Genomic DNA, 17,699 nt, shown 5'->3' on the forward strand with positions numbered 1-17,699 from the left:
ACCGCCTCGCCCAGAAGAGAAGTCCGGAAGATCGCCTCCGGGAGAGGAGATGAAAACTGTGTTTGAATCTCCCCGCTTGAGGAAATGGCGGCCCCAGTGGGATCTTGCTCACCAGAGAGGACTTTTCTGGAGATAATGGATAGGGAAGCTTGTGTGCTTTGCTCATAAATTAGGCCAATACCCCCATCAGGTACACAGGCTGTTGATAGTTTACATGAGATGATACCGCCGAGACTAGACACGTGATTGAAACTACAACCTCCACACGGAATAAATCAATGGTGTTGCACAAAGGACGAAACCCATGGCCATTGGTGGAGGATGAAAAATCAGAATGAGAGCTTTGGCTTCATTGAAAACACAGAAACAGGCAGGATTTGGTGTTCAGGATCTCGTATCCAAATGCTTCAGAAGCGGGTTGGCACCCCAGGGGAAAAACTTTGAGCTTGGGAACCATGTAATACATGTTGCAAATATTGAGCAGACTGCAAACCTGTGTGGAAAGCCAGAGAGTTTGTACAAAACTACTCAGGAAATACAAGTAGCAACATCATTCCATGAGTATGAGAATTCTTAGGATGGAAAAGAGATGTTTTTCACAAATTCCTCCAGGTAACAAAATGATGGCTTAGACTTTTCCATTATCCCTCTATTTCCCCTCTTGAACCTGACTTGATAGGAACAGTCTGCAGTTGTGAGAAATGCCAGGTGACAGGAGTTGAGACTAGAAGAAGAAAACTATCCGACCACAGGATGCTTCTTAAAATTAACTTCAGGAGCACAACTCAAACTAGAAGGAGTCTACAGAACCCATTGGCAGGGATGCACCTCTCAGCCAATGCAGGGTGCTGGATTCAAAGAACATAGACATTACCAGAAAACCGCAAGGAATTTGTGCCATTTACAGTGGGAGTACTCACCCTCTGCATCCAGGGTTTGGAAGATTCCGTGTCTGTCAAATGACAATGAAGAATCACTGTAAGGTCTGTAGGAGGAGGACACGTCATGTTCAATGGAACAAAAAACAAAATATTTATTCACGGCGTCCTTGGGGAATCCATTACCTTTCATATAGAGCAGATTGCTGCTGAGGGTGTTGGGGTACAGATGAGTGAAGATAAAAAAAAGGCATTAGGAAAGACAAAAACCAAGGGACGGTTTGGATGGGAAGGATGAGAGTGGGATCACCTAAAACAGAATTAAGGCACCCATGAAGAGAGAAAAAGGAAACTTGCCCTGTCTAGGAAGAGAGTGTGGTTGGAAAGTGAACAGGAGAGAGAGGGAGATCATTAGAGAGAAAAAGAGAAAGAGGGAAAGACAAGTGCAACAAGGACCCAGCAGAGATAGCTTAGAGGATGGAGGAAAAGAAAAGATTAGGAGAAAGAGGGAAAAAATGTGATGAGAAAGAGGATTGAGTATACCAGGAGACGAGAGACATGAAAAACGTAAACTCAGAAAAGAAGAAGGGTGGCGTGAATAGTATTGCATAAAGTGGGCAGGGCATAAGCGAAGCAGCCAAGGGTAAACTGACACTGGCATGAGGGTAAACGCAGAGAAAGCTGGGCTTTCGGATGTATTTTAGTACCAATTGGGGCATGATGCGGACTTTGGTCACGAATGACCGTCTTGGCCGGGAAATAGCCGCCACCGTGAGAACGGCAACCGGGCAGAGGCAGACATGCGTCCTCCGCTGGGTGACAGAACAAAGAGAGAACGGGAGAGTGCACGCCATCCGCTGACAGATGAGCACACCTCAGGCATCTGACTGCACGTGACCACACTGGAGCGAGATCACGGAATTGGCCCATCTGAGGACCACGGTGAGAAACACAGAGCACTCTGGGAAAGGGACACTTGGTGGTTGTCTGCATGGGGAAACGGGGATAGCGAGAACTTCCTGATGTCCCTATATCTGAGATCATCACATTTCCCCTTCAAATGAAGTCCCTTCTTGTTTCATTGTATAATCCCCTTGATGGTCTCCATTCTATGCTTCTTTCTTGACTGTTTACAAAACAGGTACATTTTTCTCATCTCACTGCATTTTTGTTGTTTAATGCGGTTAATCATCCCTTTAGTTTTTGCACTGCTAGTTTACTTCCTTCCAGAGACCATCATTAATGTGTAGCAGTTAGATATGCGTCTCACCCTGATTTTTGTTGCAGGAGAGAATAGACCTTTTCTCTATGTGCATGATTTCCTAAGGGTGTTGCGTTCTCGTGTGTCAGACTTACAGGTCCATAGAGACGAGTGACATTGAAGTTAACAGAGCCTTTTCCTTGTTGGTTGAGTGAATTAAATCATTACAACCTCCACGTTTCCTTCTCTTGCCTCTGGCACTTGTGACTTTGTTCCCCTCACTTACTGTTCTTTCTGAGACCGTCTCCACATTTTCCCCACCCATTACCGGCACCAGATTATTCATTGTCACCTGTGAGTGAGTGTGCCTTGTGTCTTTTCATCTTCCTTGTCTTCGTTATTCCCTGCAAATAAATTCAGAAATGTCCAGTTAGCTCTTTCCCACTTTAACCTCTATAAACGCAGTGACCTCAACAGCCATAGAGACATAAATATCTATGCAGGAGTCCGTATGGTCTTGAAGTCCTAGCGCATTGTCTTGAAAGCATTGCCCCAGCATGGATTTCTGATTTATCAGGCGCTGTGTCTGTGATCCGCTGGATCACCATCATTGCAGACTCTGCCTGAAATTGGGCAAAAGTTTAAGCTGTCTTTTGTTCCTCATATCACTGGGTACTTGTCCAGCTTCCATCTTGAATTCTGCGACTGCGTGCTCCATTCTGCCACAAATCCTGCCAAAGGCACAGGCCCTATATCCCTTCCCAGCTCTCACAGAGAACCTCGTCCTTTCTCTAAGGAGACAAGAAAGAACCCAAGCCAACATCCCTCATCTGGGGACTTTAAGGGCCCTCCAAGTTGGCTTCTGTGTGTTGTGGAGGGAAATTCTCTCTACGGAAAGGCCTCCAGTCTAAACTCTCTACCACCAAGTTCTACCACATCCAGTACCTTGCCCAACCCCGCAGAGTGAGGGGCTTGCTTTGTTCTGAAGTGCATTCACAGACATTCCTACGTTTGATGACTACAGTTACCGTGAACAGATTATTGGATCCATTTTACTGCTGAGGAGATTGATACGGATGAAGTAAAAATCAATCTCTCACCCAGTGTTAGTACCGTCAGCTCTCAGGCTGGAGCCTGGGAAGGGCCACCCTTAGTCCAAGGCTCTTTTCACTCAAACAAGCTGCCTCCTGTCACGTCCTCTTTTGTGTCCTCTGACAGTAGGTAGGTGTGGCCTCCTGCCCTAAAGGTCACAGTCCATCAGGAAGGAAGCCGACACTTGCACTACTATGACCTCCACCCTGGGCATATCTGCTCTCTGCGCCCACCTAGCCAGTCCTGGTCCTACCACGGTCCCAAGTGCAACACGCAAACTGGGACAGCTTGTCAAAACATTACGAGGGGAGGTGTGGAGGGTCTTGTGAGCCAGGCACCTTGGAGAAGTTCAGTGCAGTGAGGGCCTGTGGCCACCTTACCTGGGCCGAGTATGTGGGCAAGGTGCTTGGCCAGCCTATATCCCTCAGCCAGTTGCTGGCGGAAGGCCTGCCCTTGGTGGTCGTCAGAGCCGTCGTGTGTCAGCAGGTCATTGAGGTGCTGACTCAGCAGGGCCCACACTTCTCGCCCTTCCTGTAACTTGTGCCGCAGATAGGCCAGTTGCTGCTCCTGCTCTTGAATTAGGAGATTGGATTCCCTAAGGTGGGACAGAAGAGAAAACTTGAGAGTCCAAAGGGATGAGTGACAGAGTCTAAAGATTTTCAAGATTTCTGTGAGAACTGCCCCCAAGGAGTCCTCAGAGAATTCTGGCCGATGTGTGGCGACTTGCCTGTGGCAAAGAGAAAGAGGAAGGTAAATCACAGGTTTCCTCTGTATCAGAGAGAGCTCCTGTCAGATGCCTGGACATCCTAGTCATTGTTTCTGCTGTCAACAAAACCAGGTGTCTTCCTAAACCTGTTTTAAAAACGTGTCTCTTCAGTTAACCCCTTCAGCCATGCCCGCTTCTATGTTGAAATACACATGGTGCATTCTGCAGTGAATGGACACAAAGCCAGACACAGAAATGTGCACGAGCACAGCTGGGTTAGCTGGAAAGAACACGAGAATGACAGGGTCAAGGAGACAGAATTCTTTAGAAAGAAAACACAACAAGCCCTCGTGAGACAGGCGGTGATTGTGATTAAAGGGAAATGAGCGGGTGATGGCACAACACTGTCAACGTACTAAATGCCACCGAATTGTTCACCTCAATTTGTGCAAATTCGTGTTTGGTGAATTCCAGTTCAAAAATTTATAGTTTTGAAAAAAAAGAGTAAGTGAGCCTCTAAATAACTGGAGTCCATAATTTTCCAATTACTTTTCCCTAGTTGCTTTACAAACATTTGAACACAAGTGCCTGCCACGTACATTTCTGCCTTCTCTTGGCCCAAAGTTGCTCCCTGCCCCACTTCAGCTTTTCCCACAGCTACCCACCAGCCTACCCCCACACAGCCCTCCTTACCTGAGCTTCTCGGCTAGCGCTGACTTCTCTGCCAGCTTCCCCTCCTCAAAAGGCAGCTTGTCCCCAAGCACGGATTCAATGATGTCTTTGCACTCTCCACACTCTGAAAAAGGACAGAGAGCCCTGCCTCAGTGGAAAGCTGGCCATGCTGCTGTGGTCACTGCCTTCAAGGGAGGAAGCAGGGTCCATGCCCAGTACCAGGCTCCACACTGGCACTTCCGCATCTTATTCCTCGGCCTCCAAACTACTACACAGCATTGGGTTACTCCCCATTTTAGAGCTGAGGAAAGAGAAGCTCCAAGGCACAGAAAGTAACTAGATACATTAACTTCTATTTGACAAAGGCAGAATTCCCATCCCCTGAGACTGACCCTGAGTCGTGGGCCTTAGTCACGTTACCAAGCCTCGCAGCCTCTTAAGTGAAACACCAAGCAGGCGCGTGCAGTAGCGATTGCCTGTGTGCTTGGGAAGGCCCGGTGGACTCTACTGACTGTTGGTTCCCTTGAGCTCAGAATTTCAAGGTCAAGTACATCCAAGATAAAGACATTTATATGGATTCAACCCTGTAAAATATTATGCATTTGCCCATAAATTTCTGAAGGAAAAGTGCACAGATACTAAGAAAGTTTGTGTTAAATTAAAAGCAATAGAAGGAAGAACTAACAAATAGTGTTGACCCTGTGACAGGGACTTACAGAAATCATCCATGTGATGCATTGCAACAACTCAAACAAGTAGGTACCATGACAGCACCGTATTAACAGAGGAGGAAACTGAGGCGCAGAAAGACACACAGCTTGGATTGGAGCCCAGAAAGACTGGCCCAGAGTCCATGCTCTTCACCACTGCACCGTGTTACATTGACACCCAGGTCTCAAGTGATATCTTTCTTCTTCATCAGCTTCAAAATGTGTTTCCTACAGTTACGCTGTGATTCTAAGGCAGGATGTAAATAAAACTTCGTTTGTCCTTTCCTGAAAGCTCATCTCTTCACTTTTTAAATGGCAGGCTTTGATTTTCTCTGTGTCAGTCATTTTAGTTACTCCCCCCTCAATGGCTTATTGAAAAGCAATTGTAGGAAACGACCCCAATTCAGGCTCCGAGTTGTCAAGATCCTTCTAAACACTCTGCTGTGCACATGCCCTGGTTGTCACGGTTCTTGTCGTCACTACAGCCCAGTCTCACTGAGCAGGCAATCGAGCTTCCAGTTTTGAGGCTGACTGGGGCAGGGAGGGGCCTGCCTCACACACTGGCTTGAGTTTTCCTGGGGCTAGTGGTCTCCCCCACCTACCTCACTTTGTGGCCTCAATTTGGCCACAGGTCTCATAGCCCAGACTCTCAAGGTCACCTGGACCTGTTGGTTGCCCTGCATCCCTGAGGGTTCACCAGCTGAGCGGGAGACACAGGTGGTGGGACAGATTCTCTGGTTTCCATAGAAACAGCCCCAACCTTACCACAGGGTGTCAAACGTCTTCCTCAGACTCAGGAAGAAGAGCCCGTGCCCTGGAAGAGAGGGCTTCCCTCTCACCAGGGCATTCCCTGTCTTGATGGTGTCACTCCTGGATAGCACAGTTTCGGTGAGGAGCATATTCATCTTTAAGCTCCTATAAAGCAGCTACTATCATCTGTTTTCCCACTGTAAGTAGCACAGTGCTTTGCCCATGGGACCTCAGAGAAGCTTGAACTGAGGGAGTTCACTTGTCCCAGACATTTAGGCCAAGAGCGATGCAGGATGTGGTAAAGGACAGAGAGGATGCTGAGAGAAACAGTGCAGCCCTTTCCTGAGAGGAAGACGCAATTGTGTGGCTGCACCAGCAATCGATGTCTGGGACTCGAATTCTAAAGCCGCCCTATACCACACTGCAAATCTGAAAAAGTTGCTAAACTCTTTGTGCATCAGTTTCTCCATCCCCAGCAAAATGAGGGCAAAATACCTACCTCTGACTTTCCTGGATTGTGGTCAGAATGAAAGTTATTTTGACAAAGGGACCAGAGGATAAAGTCTGGAGAAATTTTAGTGTCTTAGAGGGCAGACAGGGATCACTCACCCATCTGGGGAGCACGGCCCTGGGAGACTTACTGTGCTTCTGCAGCTCGGTGGCCAGGGAGTAGGCAGCAGCTTCGGATACAAGGAATTCCTCCATGAGGGCTTGGAAGTCCTGCTTGCTTTGTGCCAGCTGTGAACGCAATTCCTGGTTGGACTCCTGGAGGGTCACCTCTGCCCTCGGATCAGACAAAGCGTGAGGACACACGGCCATGGTGATGTTGGCAGAAGAGGTAGAGCCAGAGACTGGGCAGAGAAACCCAAACATATAATGAGTGAAAAACAAGCAAAGACAAAAAGGTTTCATCAGGCCAGAGGGGTGTTATACACAGGAATCCTTAACTTACCGTTGGGGACAACTAGATCAACACTCTACAACAGCTGAGGGTCCGGAACTGCCAAAACAAGGTTCAAGATGACAGAGCTCAGAGCCACAGGCACCGCCTGCAGCTCAGAGTCAGACAGGAGTGATGGAGAGAGGCCCCAGCGCGCCGGTTAATGGTCTGGCGTTGCAATAACAGAATTGGAAGGTGGAGGTGTCATGGAATCTTAGGAGCCCCTGCCTTCCAGTTGCCTAGGCCCTGCTGCTACCCCAGGCTGCCCGGCCTTTTCTGAAGGCCACTGCTGATGGGCATCACCCAAAAGCAGCTGTCTACTCTCGTGGTGACACTACCGACCTGTCTCTTTCCAGAAAATATCTAAGCATAGTTCTCAGTGCCCATTCCTGTGTGCATCTCAAAACAGAAAGAGAAACCAGTGTCCCAACAAAGTTTGTCTTCTGAAGCACCGTCACGAAGTCACCCCACTTTCTCTCTAAATGTAAACCGATCTTAAGGTTTTCCCATACGTGAAAGATGGCAAACTTTTAGACTCTCATGCTGCTATTCGCTGGGCTTTCTCCAGTTTTTTCTACATCCATTAAAAGGGACAAAAGCAGAGTGTAATACTAAGTGAATGAATACTTCGTTAAAAAGTTATTCTCTGTCCTGACTCACAATACTCCTCTTGCTGCATCCCTGTGTTGTGTCGACTTCTTGCCCCTCACTAGGGCAGCATGTTGGCTTATCTTCAAACTTAAGTCAGTGTGACAGCTCTACCTCCTAAAATCCTTCTCTATGTGTGGGCCGCTTTTGTGGTTGTTACTTTTTAAATGTCTGTAAACACTATCTTTCCTACTTGTTGCTTCCGGATATCCACATATTATGCCTTCTAGTCCCACAAGAGCTCTTTTCCAGCTCTGAAAATGATTACAGTGGTTTATGAGTATATCCTGAATACACGTAGTGGCCCTTTCTTTTGCAAACACTTGTCAACCTGATGCTATTTCTTGTCGTCATTCAGTTCACTCACGTTTGGAACAGATCAGGGATGCGGAGCAGTGTTGATGGATCGTTGCTGGACAGATCCCTTCGAGCTGTCGTCATGCTACTGACCTGCAGTTATATTCCTCTACCAGAATGTGGAATTTCAAAGTCATGGTTCAGGGATGGTGGATGACCCACAGTGTATGTGTGTGATGGGGTTCAGTGACAGAGAAGCTGAGGTTGACAAGAGAGGCACAGGCAGGCAGGGGAAAGTGGTGCCCTGAATGCCCTGCTCACTTTCTTGTCATCTCTTCCCACCCGGGTCTTGTGAAGAGGAGACCTGGGAGACCCCCTGTGGCATTGGTCACTTCAGTTTAGCTGCTGCACTCGCCCGAGCTGAGGGCGCAATGGGTCTGGCCATGTACCACCGAGCTTTCATGTCAAGGTAAAGGACAGAGGACCGCATCAACCGCTTTGGAAGCTCATCTCCTCCCCACGCCACGCCATCCTCCAACGACACTGTGGAATGCTATTGGTGTGTCAGAGCCATGAAAAGCTTTAAAGAAATCTCTCTTTTGGTGTCAGTTGGATGTGACATTCTTTTCTTTATGTCTCAAAGTCTGTGGTCTAGTGGGCCCAACTGTCCTGAACTGGAATGGACTTGCCAACTTTCTGGTGTTTTGTTAGGTGGCTAGAATATTTATACGATTTTCTGACTTCAAACCTCACTGTTGAAGTTTGAATGAATAATGACAGGACTTACTTCATAAAGTGAGAGACTCAGAGAAGATTGGTCTCATCAATGAGCAGAAAGAGTAAATTTCACTTCTACTCAAAGCACGCTAGAATTTGAAATTATGGCTCTCACTGTTGTCAAGGTGGAGTGCCTGGTGCCTGAGGTGTATGTCCCTAAGGCCTCATGTCTATGCTATAAAATGGATGAAGTTAAAATGCAGTCAGATGGGCCAGGTCCCCTTCCATTCTAGAGTCCTCCAACAGTTTCTCCCCTGCTTTAGCGACTTGATTGAAAGTATCCTTGTTGTTCTGCTCTATCCTGCTTTTGTCTTTTGCATAAAAGTTATACAGCTCCATGTTTCCTACCCCCCAGGTCAATCATTATAATAAGCACCTGCATCTAAAGCAGTCCTGAGACAAAAGAAACAAAGCTGGAGGTATGGTACTCCCTGATTTCAAAATATACTACAAGCTCTATTAATCTAAACATTACGGGGCCAGCCCGTTGGCAGGTAGAGTGCTTTGAGCCTCACATGTGCCACTTCAGCGGCCCAGGGTTCGCCAGTTCGCATATAGGGTGTGGACCTACTCACTGCTTAACAAGTCATGCTGTGGCACCGGTCCTACAGAAAAGAAAATAGAGGAAGATGTGCACGGATGTCAGCTCAGGCCCAATCTTCCACAGCAAAAAGGTGAAGATTGGTAGCAGATGTTAGATGAGGACTAAACTTCCTCAAAAAAAAAAAAAATCATGATACTGGAAAGAAAACAGACACAAAGATCAATGGAACTGAATGGAGAGCACAGAAATAAACCCTCACATCTATGGACAGCTAATCTTTGACAAAAGAGCCAAGAACGTACAGTGGGGAAAGGAACGTCTCTTCAATAAATGTGACTGGGAAATTGGACAGCCACATGCAAAAGAATGAAAGTAGACCATTATCTTACACGACACAGAAAATTAACTCAAAATGCATTAAGGACTGGAATGTAAGACCTGAAACCAGAAAATTAGAAGAAAACATAGGCAGTGCACTCTTTGACATTGGTCTTCACAGTATCCTTTGGATTATCATGTCTCCTCAGGCAAGGGAAACAGAAGCAAGAAGAAACAAATGGGACTACGTCAAACAAGACTTCTTAACTCACGGTTGAGAACGACTTGATCAGCACTCCACAACAGCTGAGGGTCCGGAACTGCCAAACAAGGTTCAAGATGCCAGAGCTCAGAGCCACAGGCACCGCCTGTAACTCAGAGTCAGACAGGAGTGATGGAGAGAGGACTCAGTGCGCCAGTTAACGGTCTGGCGTTGCAATAACAGAATTGGAAGGTGGGGGTGTCATGGAATCTTAGGAGCCCCTGCCTTCCAGTTGCCTAGGCCGTGCTGATACCCAAGGCTGCCTGGTCTCTTCCAAAGGCCACCACTGTTGGGGACCACCTTTCAGCCACCACTCCCAATAGCTGTCTGCCCTTCTGCTGATAGCGACCTGTTTCCAAAAAATATCGAAGCATAATTCTCACCGTTCTTTCTTATGTGTGTGTCTAAAAACACCGAGACAAAACTGTCCCCCTTTTATTTCTTGGGATATTAAGCATGGCAAGGGATACCATCAACACAATGAAAAGACCATTACCAACTGGGAGAAGATATTTGCCAATCATGAATCAGATAAGGGGCTAATATGCAAAGTATAGAAAGAACTTATACAACTCAACAACAACAAAACAAACAGGAAAAACCCAATTAAAACATGTGCGGAGGATCTTAGATAGTTTTCCAAACAAGGTATTCAGGTGGCCAATAGGCACCTGAGAAGACGTTCTACATCACTAATTCCTAGGGAAACGCAAATCCAAACCATAATGAGATATCACCTCATGCTTGTCAGAATGGCTATCACGAAAAAGAAAATAAGTGTTGGAGAGGATGTAGAGAAAAGGGAACCCTCATATGTTACTGGTGGGAATGTAAACTGGGGCAGCCACTATAGAAAACAGCATGGAGAGCTCTCAGAAAACGAAAAACAGAACTGTCATATAATCCAGGTAGTCCACTTCTGTGTATTTATCCAAAGAACACAAACTCACTGATTCCAAAAGATTTATGCACCCCTATTTTCATGGGAGCATTATTCATAACAGCCGAGACTTGCAAGCAACCTAAGTGACCATCAACAGATGAATGGATAAAGACGATGTGATACACACACACACATACCATGGAGTACTACTCAGCCGTAAAAAGAGGGAATCTTGCCATTTTTGACAACGTGGAGGGAACTTGAGAGTATTATGCTAAGCGAAATAAGTCTGACGGAGAAAGTCAAATGCCATAGGATTTCACTCATACATGGAAGATAAAACAACAACAACAACAAATAAACATATAAACACAGAGAATAAATTGCTGTTTCCCAGAGGCGAAGGGGGGAGGGGAGAGGGCAAAGGGGTAAAGGGGCACATATGCTGGGTGACTGATGACAACCAGACTTCTGGTAGTGAATCTGATGGAGTCGATACAGAAGTTGAAAGATAATGATGTACACTAACATTGATATAATGCTATAAACCAGTATTACTGCAATAAAAATTAATTTAACAGAAAAAGGAAATATATGTCAAGCAGAGATGGAATACCTGTTGCGAGAAATTAGAGGTCCTCTGCCGAGGCATACCCTTGCAGCGTCTAAATTTCTGCCATTAAAAATTCACCTCTTCGGATCAAAACATCCCACAGGAATACCCTGTTAAAATGTTAAGCTTACCTGGAATATTAATTCTATCAGCATCATAGGCTCACAACAAGTGGTAAGAAGATCACTGAAAAACCAAGAAGAATGGATTTGACCGAAGACTTATAACAATATTACAAAGATGAATGTTCTTGGCTGTACTCTTACCAATTTCTTAAGAACCCCAACTCTCTTCAAATTCCTTTGAAATAGCTCTGGGAATCCCCCAAGGGGACTGAAATCTGCATTCCAGAAACTTCTCTGGTCACCAAGGTGCACCTGCCATTTGGTCATCTGGTAGCTGCAGATAACCAAAGGGGCAACTATGCTCTGAGGCCACCAAGGACTCTATGATGAAGATCTCTGCCATCTCCGGTGCCAGCTCTCCTGCCAGTGCCTTCCACTCTGTGGCTGCTGAGGCCCGACGTGGAAGGAATTCCTGTCTCTCCCAGGAAGCCATCTTTCCTCTCAGCCCCAACTCTAGCCCACCGTTGCTTCTTATGTCTGGAGCCTTCCTGTATCGACATTTTACCACTTTCCTCACTATTTCATTAGAACTCGTGTGTATCAGAGTTCTGAGTTGAAACATTTGATTTTCATAGATGACTCCATGGTCCAATGCAAAAACAACTTCAACAACCTTGCATTTAGTTTTATTGGGTTTGGGGAGTTAAACCTATTTAAATTAAAAAAAAAAAAAAGCATCACCTGGGAGAGTTAGTACAAATACAAGTCCAGAGTCTTCATCTGTAGTGACTCTGATTCAGTGGGCTGAGGGGGCCTGGAATCTATTGTTAAAGTTGCTCAGATGTACAGTCAGGTTGAGGACCTACTGATAGCATCGACCTTCCTCACAGTTTTGGGGATGAGCATTTCACGTACATACTACTTCTAATCCTCACGATCGATCTGTGAGGAGAGCGTGGCCTTTCCCTGGTTTGCGGATGAAGAAACCAAGACACAGAGAGGGTCTGAGACTAGCCCAAAGTGCCCTCGCTCTAAGTGCTGGAGCCAGGTGTCAGGTAGAGTGCCCCTCCACCCCAAACCCCTCCCACATTTTCCAGTTCACTCTGTGTCAGGTCTTTCCACGTACATGCTTCCTGCCTATACCTCATTTCTACCAAAAACTTCCTGATTTTAATGTTTCCATCCGATATATTTCCATCTGACATATTTCACAACAGGCTAACAGCATCCTATCCTGGCCACTGACTATTAACTTGGGACACGTTGCTAATGAAAATACAGGACGAGGGAATGTGCAAAGACACATTGCTTTACGATGATGATGTAATTTGCAGGCTATAAAATTCTCCGTTTTGTGTACAATTCAGTGACTTTTGGTCTATTTACAAGGTTGTGACACCATCACCACCATCTCATTCTGGAGTATTTTCTTTACCTCACAAAAGAAACCCCGTCCCTATTGGCAGTCACTCCCTATTCCTCACCTTCTTCCAGCCCTTGGCAATTGCTAATCTACTTTCTCCCCATATGGATTTGCCTACTCTGGACATCTATTCTCAATGGAATCATAAAACACGTTGCCTTTGGTGTCTGGCTTCTTCACTTGCCATAATGTTGCCAAGGTTCATCCACATTTTGGCAGGTATCTGTACTTTATTCTTTCTATCCTTGAATAAGACTTCATTTTATGACTATACTCCATTTTGTGCGTTCTTCAGCTGAGGGCATTTGGGTTGTTTCCACTTTTACTACTATGAGTAATGCTGCTGTGAATATTCATGTGCAAGTTTGTTTGTGACCGTGGGTTTTCAATTCTCTTGCTATGTACCCAGGAGTAGAATTGCTACATCTATGTCAACGCTGTATGTAACTTTGAGGAACTGACATGCCGTTTTCCAAAGCGTTTGCGCCTTTTTACATTTCCACTAGCAATGCATGAGGATTTCAATTTCTCCACATCCTCCTCCACACTTGTGGTTGCCCATCTTTTAATTACAGCCACACTAGTGGGTGTGAAGTGGTATCTCATTGTGGATTTCAGTTCTGTTTTCTTCATGATCAATGATAAACATCTTTTCATGAGCTTCTTGGCCATTTGTACATCGTCTATGGAGAAATGTCCATTCAAATCCTTTTCCCATTGATAAATTGGATTGTCTTTTTATTATTGACTTGTAAGAGTCAATACTAGACACATGTCAGATATCTGTTTTGCAACGGTTTTTTTCTGATTCTGTGCGTTGTCTTTTCACTTCCTTATTAGCATCCTTTGAAGCACAAAAGATTTCAATTTTGATGAAGTCCAATTTATCTATTTATTCATTGACTGTTCTTGCTTTAGCTGTCACGTCTAAGATATCATTATCTAATCAAAGATTACAAAGATTTACACCTATGCTTTCTTCGCCACATTGCTTTGAATAAGAACTTTCCTGGGTTAGGGTACAGGGATATTTTTGAATTTTGAGTCCCATAAATTGATATGGATCCCTCCTGACCGATATTCACAGGTCTGCCAGTCACTTCAAAGGAACATCCCTGTGCCGTTGCAGAGATCTGGGAAATCGTATTTATGACTATCCTGGCTTTGACTCAGGTGAGAGTCCTGATCATGTGCTTCAGTTTCTCCTTGACCTCTCCTGGTTTCAAAATTTGTTCAATATCTTTGGAGTTGAAGAACTGATTGAGTGTCTTTCTGAGGAACACTCAAGGGTCCAGGTTATTCTGAACCTAGTGGACTTCCTCATTCCGCTCCAGACAGAGAAGACTGTGGGGGTTGGATAGGGTCTAGACTTCCATCTCTGGTCTTAGAGAGAAACTAGCCTTGCTTCGGGGTTTGGGGATGGCTGTTGAAAAGACTCTTGCCCCCCTCTAATTCTTTGTACTCTATACATGACTTCTTTCTAGAAATGGTGGGAAAATACTTATTTTAGAACATCTTGTCTGTTCTCTGCCAATTGCTTTCTGTCTACACATTTAAAGTGGGTAAAGGAGGACTCAGAGACAAATTTGTTCTTAGCGTCTATTATTGTTCAAGTGACCGTATTTAATCCTATGCACTGTCTTATTAGCCAGGTTTTATCCTTTTCCTTTTGAGGAAAAAAAGCTCAAAAAGGTTAAAAAATACTCCAAGGTCACAGTCTAGGGAGGAGAGGAGTGAGCGTTAGAAACCAGTTTCGTTTGACCTTCAAATTTTCATCCACGGTGAGTGTCTTGGTGTTATGTCTAAGATTTCTTTGCTTATTCCTTGTTCATGAGAATATGTCCATTTTTCCTCCAAAACCTTTATAATTTTAACTTTCACATCTCCAATTAACTCAGTGTGTGGTAGAAGGTAGTTGTGAATATTAATTTATTTCTAAATAAATACTCATTCATTCTAGAGCTTTTTACCAAAAACGTCTTTCATTATCCCAGTGAAGTGTCTTGGTGACTTTATTTTAAAAAATCAAATAATTGTATATGTGGGAGTCAATTTCTTACACTCTGCTCTTTCACATGATACATTTGTGTGGCGTCTACTTCCACCGATACTATAGTGTGTTAATTACTGTGGCTTTAAAGTGAGTTTTGAAATCTAGTAGAGTGTGTCCTCTAATTCTTTTGAAATCTAGTAAAGTGTGTCTCCAGTTAATTCTTCTTCAAGGCTGTCTTGGCTATTACAGGTACTTTGATTTCCATATACATTTTAGAAATAGCTGGTAAATCCCCTCCCAATGCCTGCTACAATATTAACTGGAACAATCTTGATGTGACATTCTTACAATATGGAATCTTCCAATCTATGAAATTGATATATATTTTTCTCTTTATCTGGTGTTCTTTAATTTCTCTCAGAAACAGTTTTCAGGGATCTTCACTATATGTGTTCTTAGGCATTTAATGACTGTGAATGTGTGAATGTTAATCTCTATTGTGTTTTATTGAATTTCATTTTCTAAATACTCAGTGCTTATGTGGAGAAATGCAGTACATTGCTATATGAATGCCACTGAGGTACAACTTAGGTACAATAGACCGCACCACTTTAAAGTACACAATTCGGGGCATTTCAGCAGCCGTAAACACTAATGAAACTACTGCCCCAATCGAGGTGCAGGGCATTTCCATGATCTCACAGCATTCCTTTGTCCCTTTGCAGTCCGTCACCCCCTCAACCCTCAGCTCCAGGCAACCACTGTCCTTACAGATGGCTTGGCACTTTAACAACTTTATGCAAATGGAACCATACCTGTATTCTTTCATGTCTGCGTTCCTTCATGTAGCATAATGACTTTAAAATCCATCCATTTGTATGGTAACGAATGGAAACCTTTTGGTGGTGAACACGATGTAGTATATACAGAAGTCAAGTTATAATGATGTATACCTGAAATCTATAAAATGTGACAAAACCAAAGTTACGTCAAGAAAAAATGAAAAATAAGAAATAATAAGAAAAGGACGGATTAACTTGCCTCTTTATTTCTCCAGCTGGCCAGGACACAGTCAGTAGCTGTGACACCAGCTGTTTCCTCTGGAGACTTTGGCAGTGTTGAGGGCTTGGAGCCAACATGGAGTCCAAGCACTGGCTCTGAGAGGCTGCAATCTGGCTGAGGTTCAGGGTCGTGGGTCAGGACAGGTCATCCACCTGTCGGAAAAAGCAGAAGGCGGTCCAGGAAAACCACTGAGGTCATCTCTGGGTAGCACTGGCCACTTCCTCCAAGGAATCCACCACCACTGCACTTCTCATGACTTCCTGGTACTAGACCGAGAGCTCCGGGAAGTTGGGATAATTTTGATTCATCTCTGCGTTCATGACCCCTAGCACCGAGTCAAGCACTCGAGGAGGCTCTCAGCAACATTTGTGCAACGGATTGAACAAAAGCGGCTGCAAGTCGTCAGTCATCTCAACAACACTCCTGTCCCCGATGTCCTGTCAGGGATGCTCTGCTTTCTCCCAAGATGTAGCAAATCACCTTGCTTAGGATGGGGTCTGCCCTACACTCTCCATGTCTGAGGACACTCACCTGTGGTGAGCTCTGATGAAGAACGGATTGTCCTGAGGGATTCCTGACAATGGTTCACTCTGTCATTAGGAAGAGATGGCCTTGGCCTACCCTCCCATCATCTGGGCTGCCGCAACTCCCCAGTTGAGGAGACCTAGCATTTTGTTGAAACCATCTGTTCGTGTTCTTCCTCTCACTGCTTTGATTTCCTTAGGGAAATATTACCAATAGGCGAACTCCCAGTCCTTATCACAGCATAAGGAAAATGAGGCACTCAACAAATATTTAAGAGATATTGTGGCTAAAGCTTTATTCAACCATAAATGCAAAAGAATATTACTATCACTGCTTCAGATGCAAGGGTCCCATTACCCTGGCCCCTCCTGACTCGAGGGCACAACTGCTTAAGGTAAGAATGGACATCTCCAACCCTTCTCCAAACACCATTTATCCCTCTAAGCCCACATTTACTTGGAGGGCGTCCACTGTGAGGGCAGCACTGAGGTCAAGGCCGGGGGGTCCGGCGAAGAGCCTCGGGGGTGCCACCCTCCTCCTCTTGGAATTGGTGCTCCCCAGCAGGAGAAACCAAACCTGATCCATCCTTGGGTGTCCCTGGCTGTTGCACAGGTTCCCTGTGGAGTAAGTTACTCTCCCAGTCCTCACTGCTCAGCTTAGGTTGCTCCTTGAGGAGTGGAGGATGCTGTACTCATTCCTCAGTGTCCCTTGATTTCTCTGAACTCAACTTGTCCTTATTCTCACCTCCTTTGCCAACCACCTCCTCCACCAGCACCTTAATCTTCTTTGGGTTATCATCATCCTCCAAGCCTGCTGACTTTCTTTCTTCCATCTGCTCCCTCAATTCTGTGTTTTCAAGATGTGGTCTCAGCTCAGGCTCCTACAGGAGACACACAGAGAAGGGACCAAGGCCAGGTCTCACCCGCAGTTCCCAGGGCACATTCCACACGCATCTCAGTCTCCCATGCACTCAGAGAAAACTGAACAGGAAGGGACATTGGAGAATTTGACTAACAACCTTATCTTCCCGATGGGGAAAGTGAGGCCCGGAGGGAATAGGGGATTTTCCCACACTCCCTCAACGCTTGACAACAGCAGAGCCCCCACGTAAGCCTTGGCCACAAGCTTCCCATCCAGAGTGCCTGCCACACCCTCCAGGAACCCACGGCTGAATTTCAGGAGCCAATGGATCAAACATGAGGATTTCCACTGTTCAAACAAAAACGGCTGAAGAACCTTTCCAGGGACAAATCTTTTACCACAGTTCTTTAGTCCTATTATTAATATTCAGTCAGTTTTCACACGTGGCTGACACCATGGGACCAAGGAACACAGAAATA

At 45.3% G+C, this 17,699-nt stretch overlaps 1 protein-coding gene across 1 annotated transcript; it reads right to left on the bottom strand.

Annotated features, from left to right (window-relative positions):
* Positions 1 to 2,059: 2,059 nt before the first annotated feature.
* Positions 2,060 to 7,012, bottom strand: LOC123280765 (putative NBPF family member NBPF5). Its single transcript, XM_044758507.2, has 5 exons — positions 6,962 to 7,012; positions 6,651 to 6,860; positions 4,571 to 4,673; positions 3,552 to 3,766; positions 2,060 to 2,483 (listed from the first exon to the last, which is right to left on the bottom strand). The coding sequence occupies exons 2-5, from the start codon at positions 6,826 to 6,828 to the stop codon at positions 2,428 to 2,430; spliced, it is 552 nt and encodes a 183-aa protein (XP_044614442.2). The 5' UTR covers positions 6,829 to 6,860; positions 6,962 to 7,012; the 3' UTR covers positions 2,060 to 2,427.
* Between the last annotated feature and the right edge of the window lie 10,687 nt (positions 7,013 to 17,699).

This window comes from Equus asinus, chromosome 25, assembly GCF_041296235.1.
Source record: "Equus asinus isolate D_3611 breed Donkey chromosome 25, EquAss-T2T_v2, whole genome shotgun sequence".
NCBI lineage: Eukaryota > Metazoa > Chordata > Mammalia > Perissodactyla > Equidae > Equus > Equus asinus.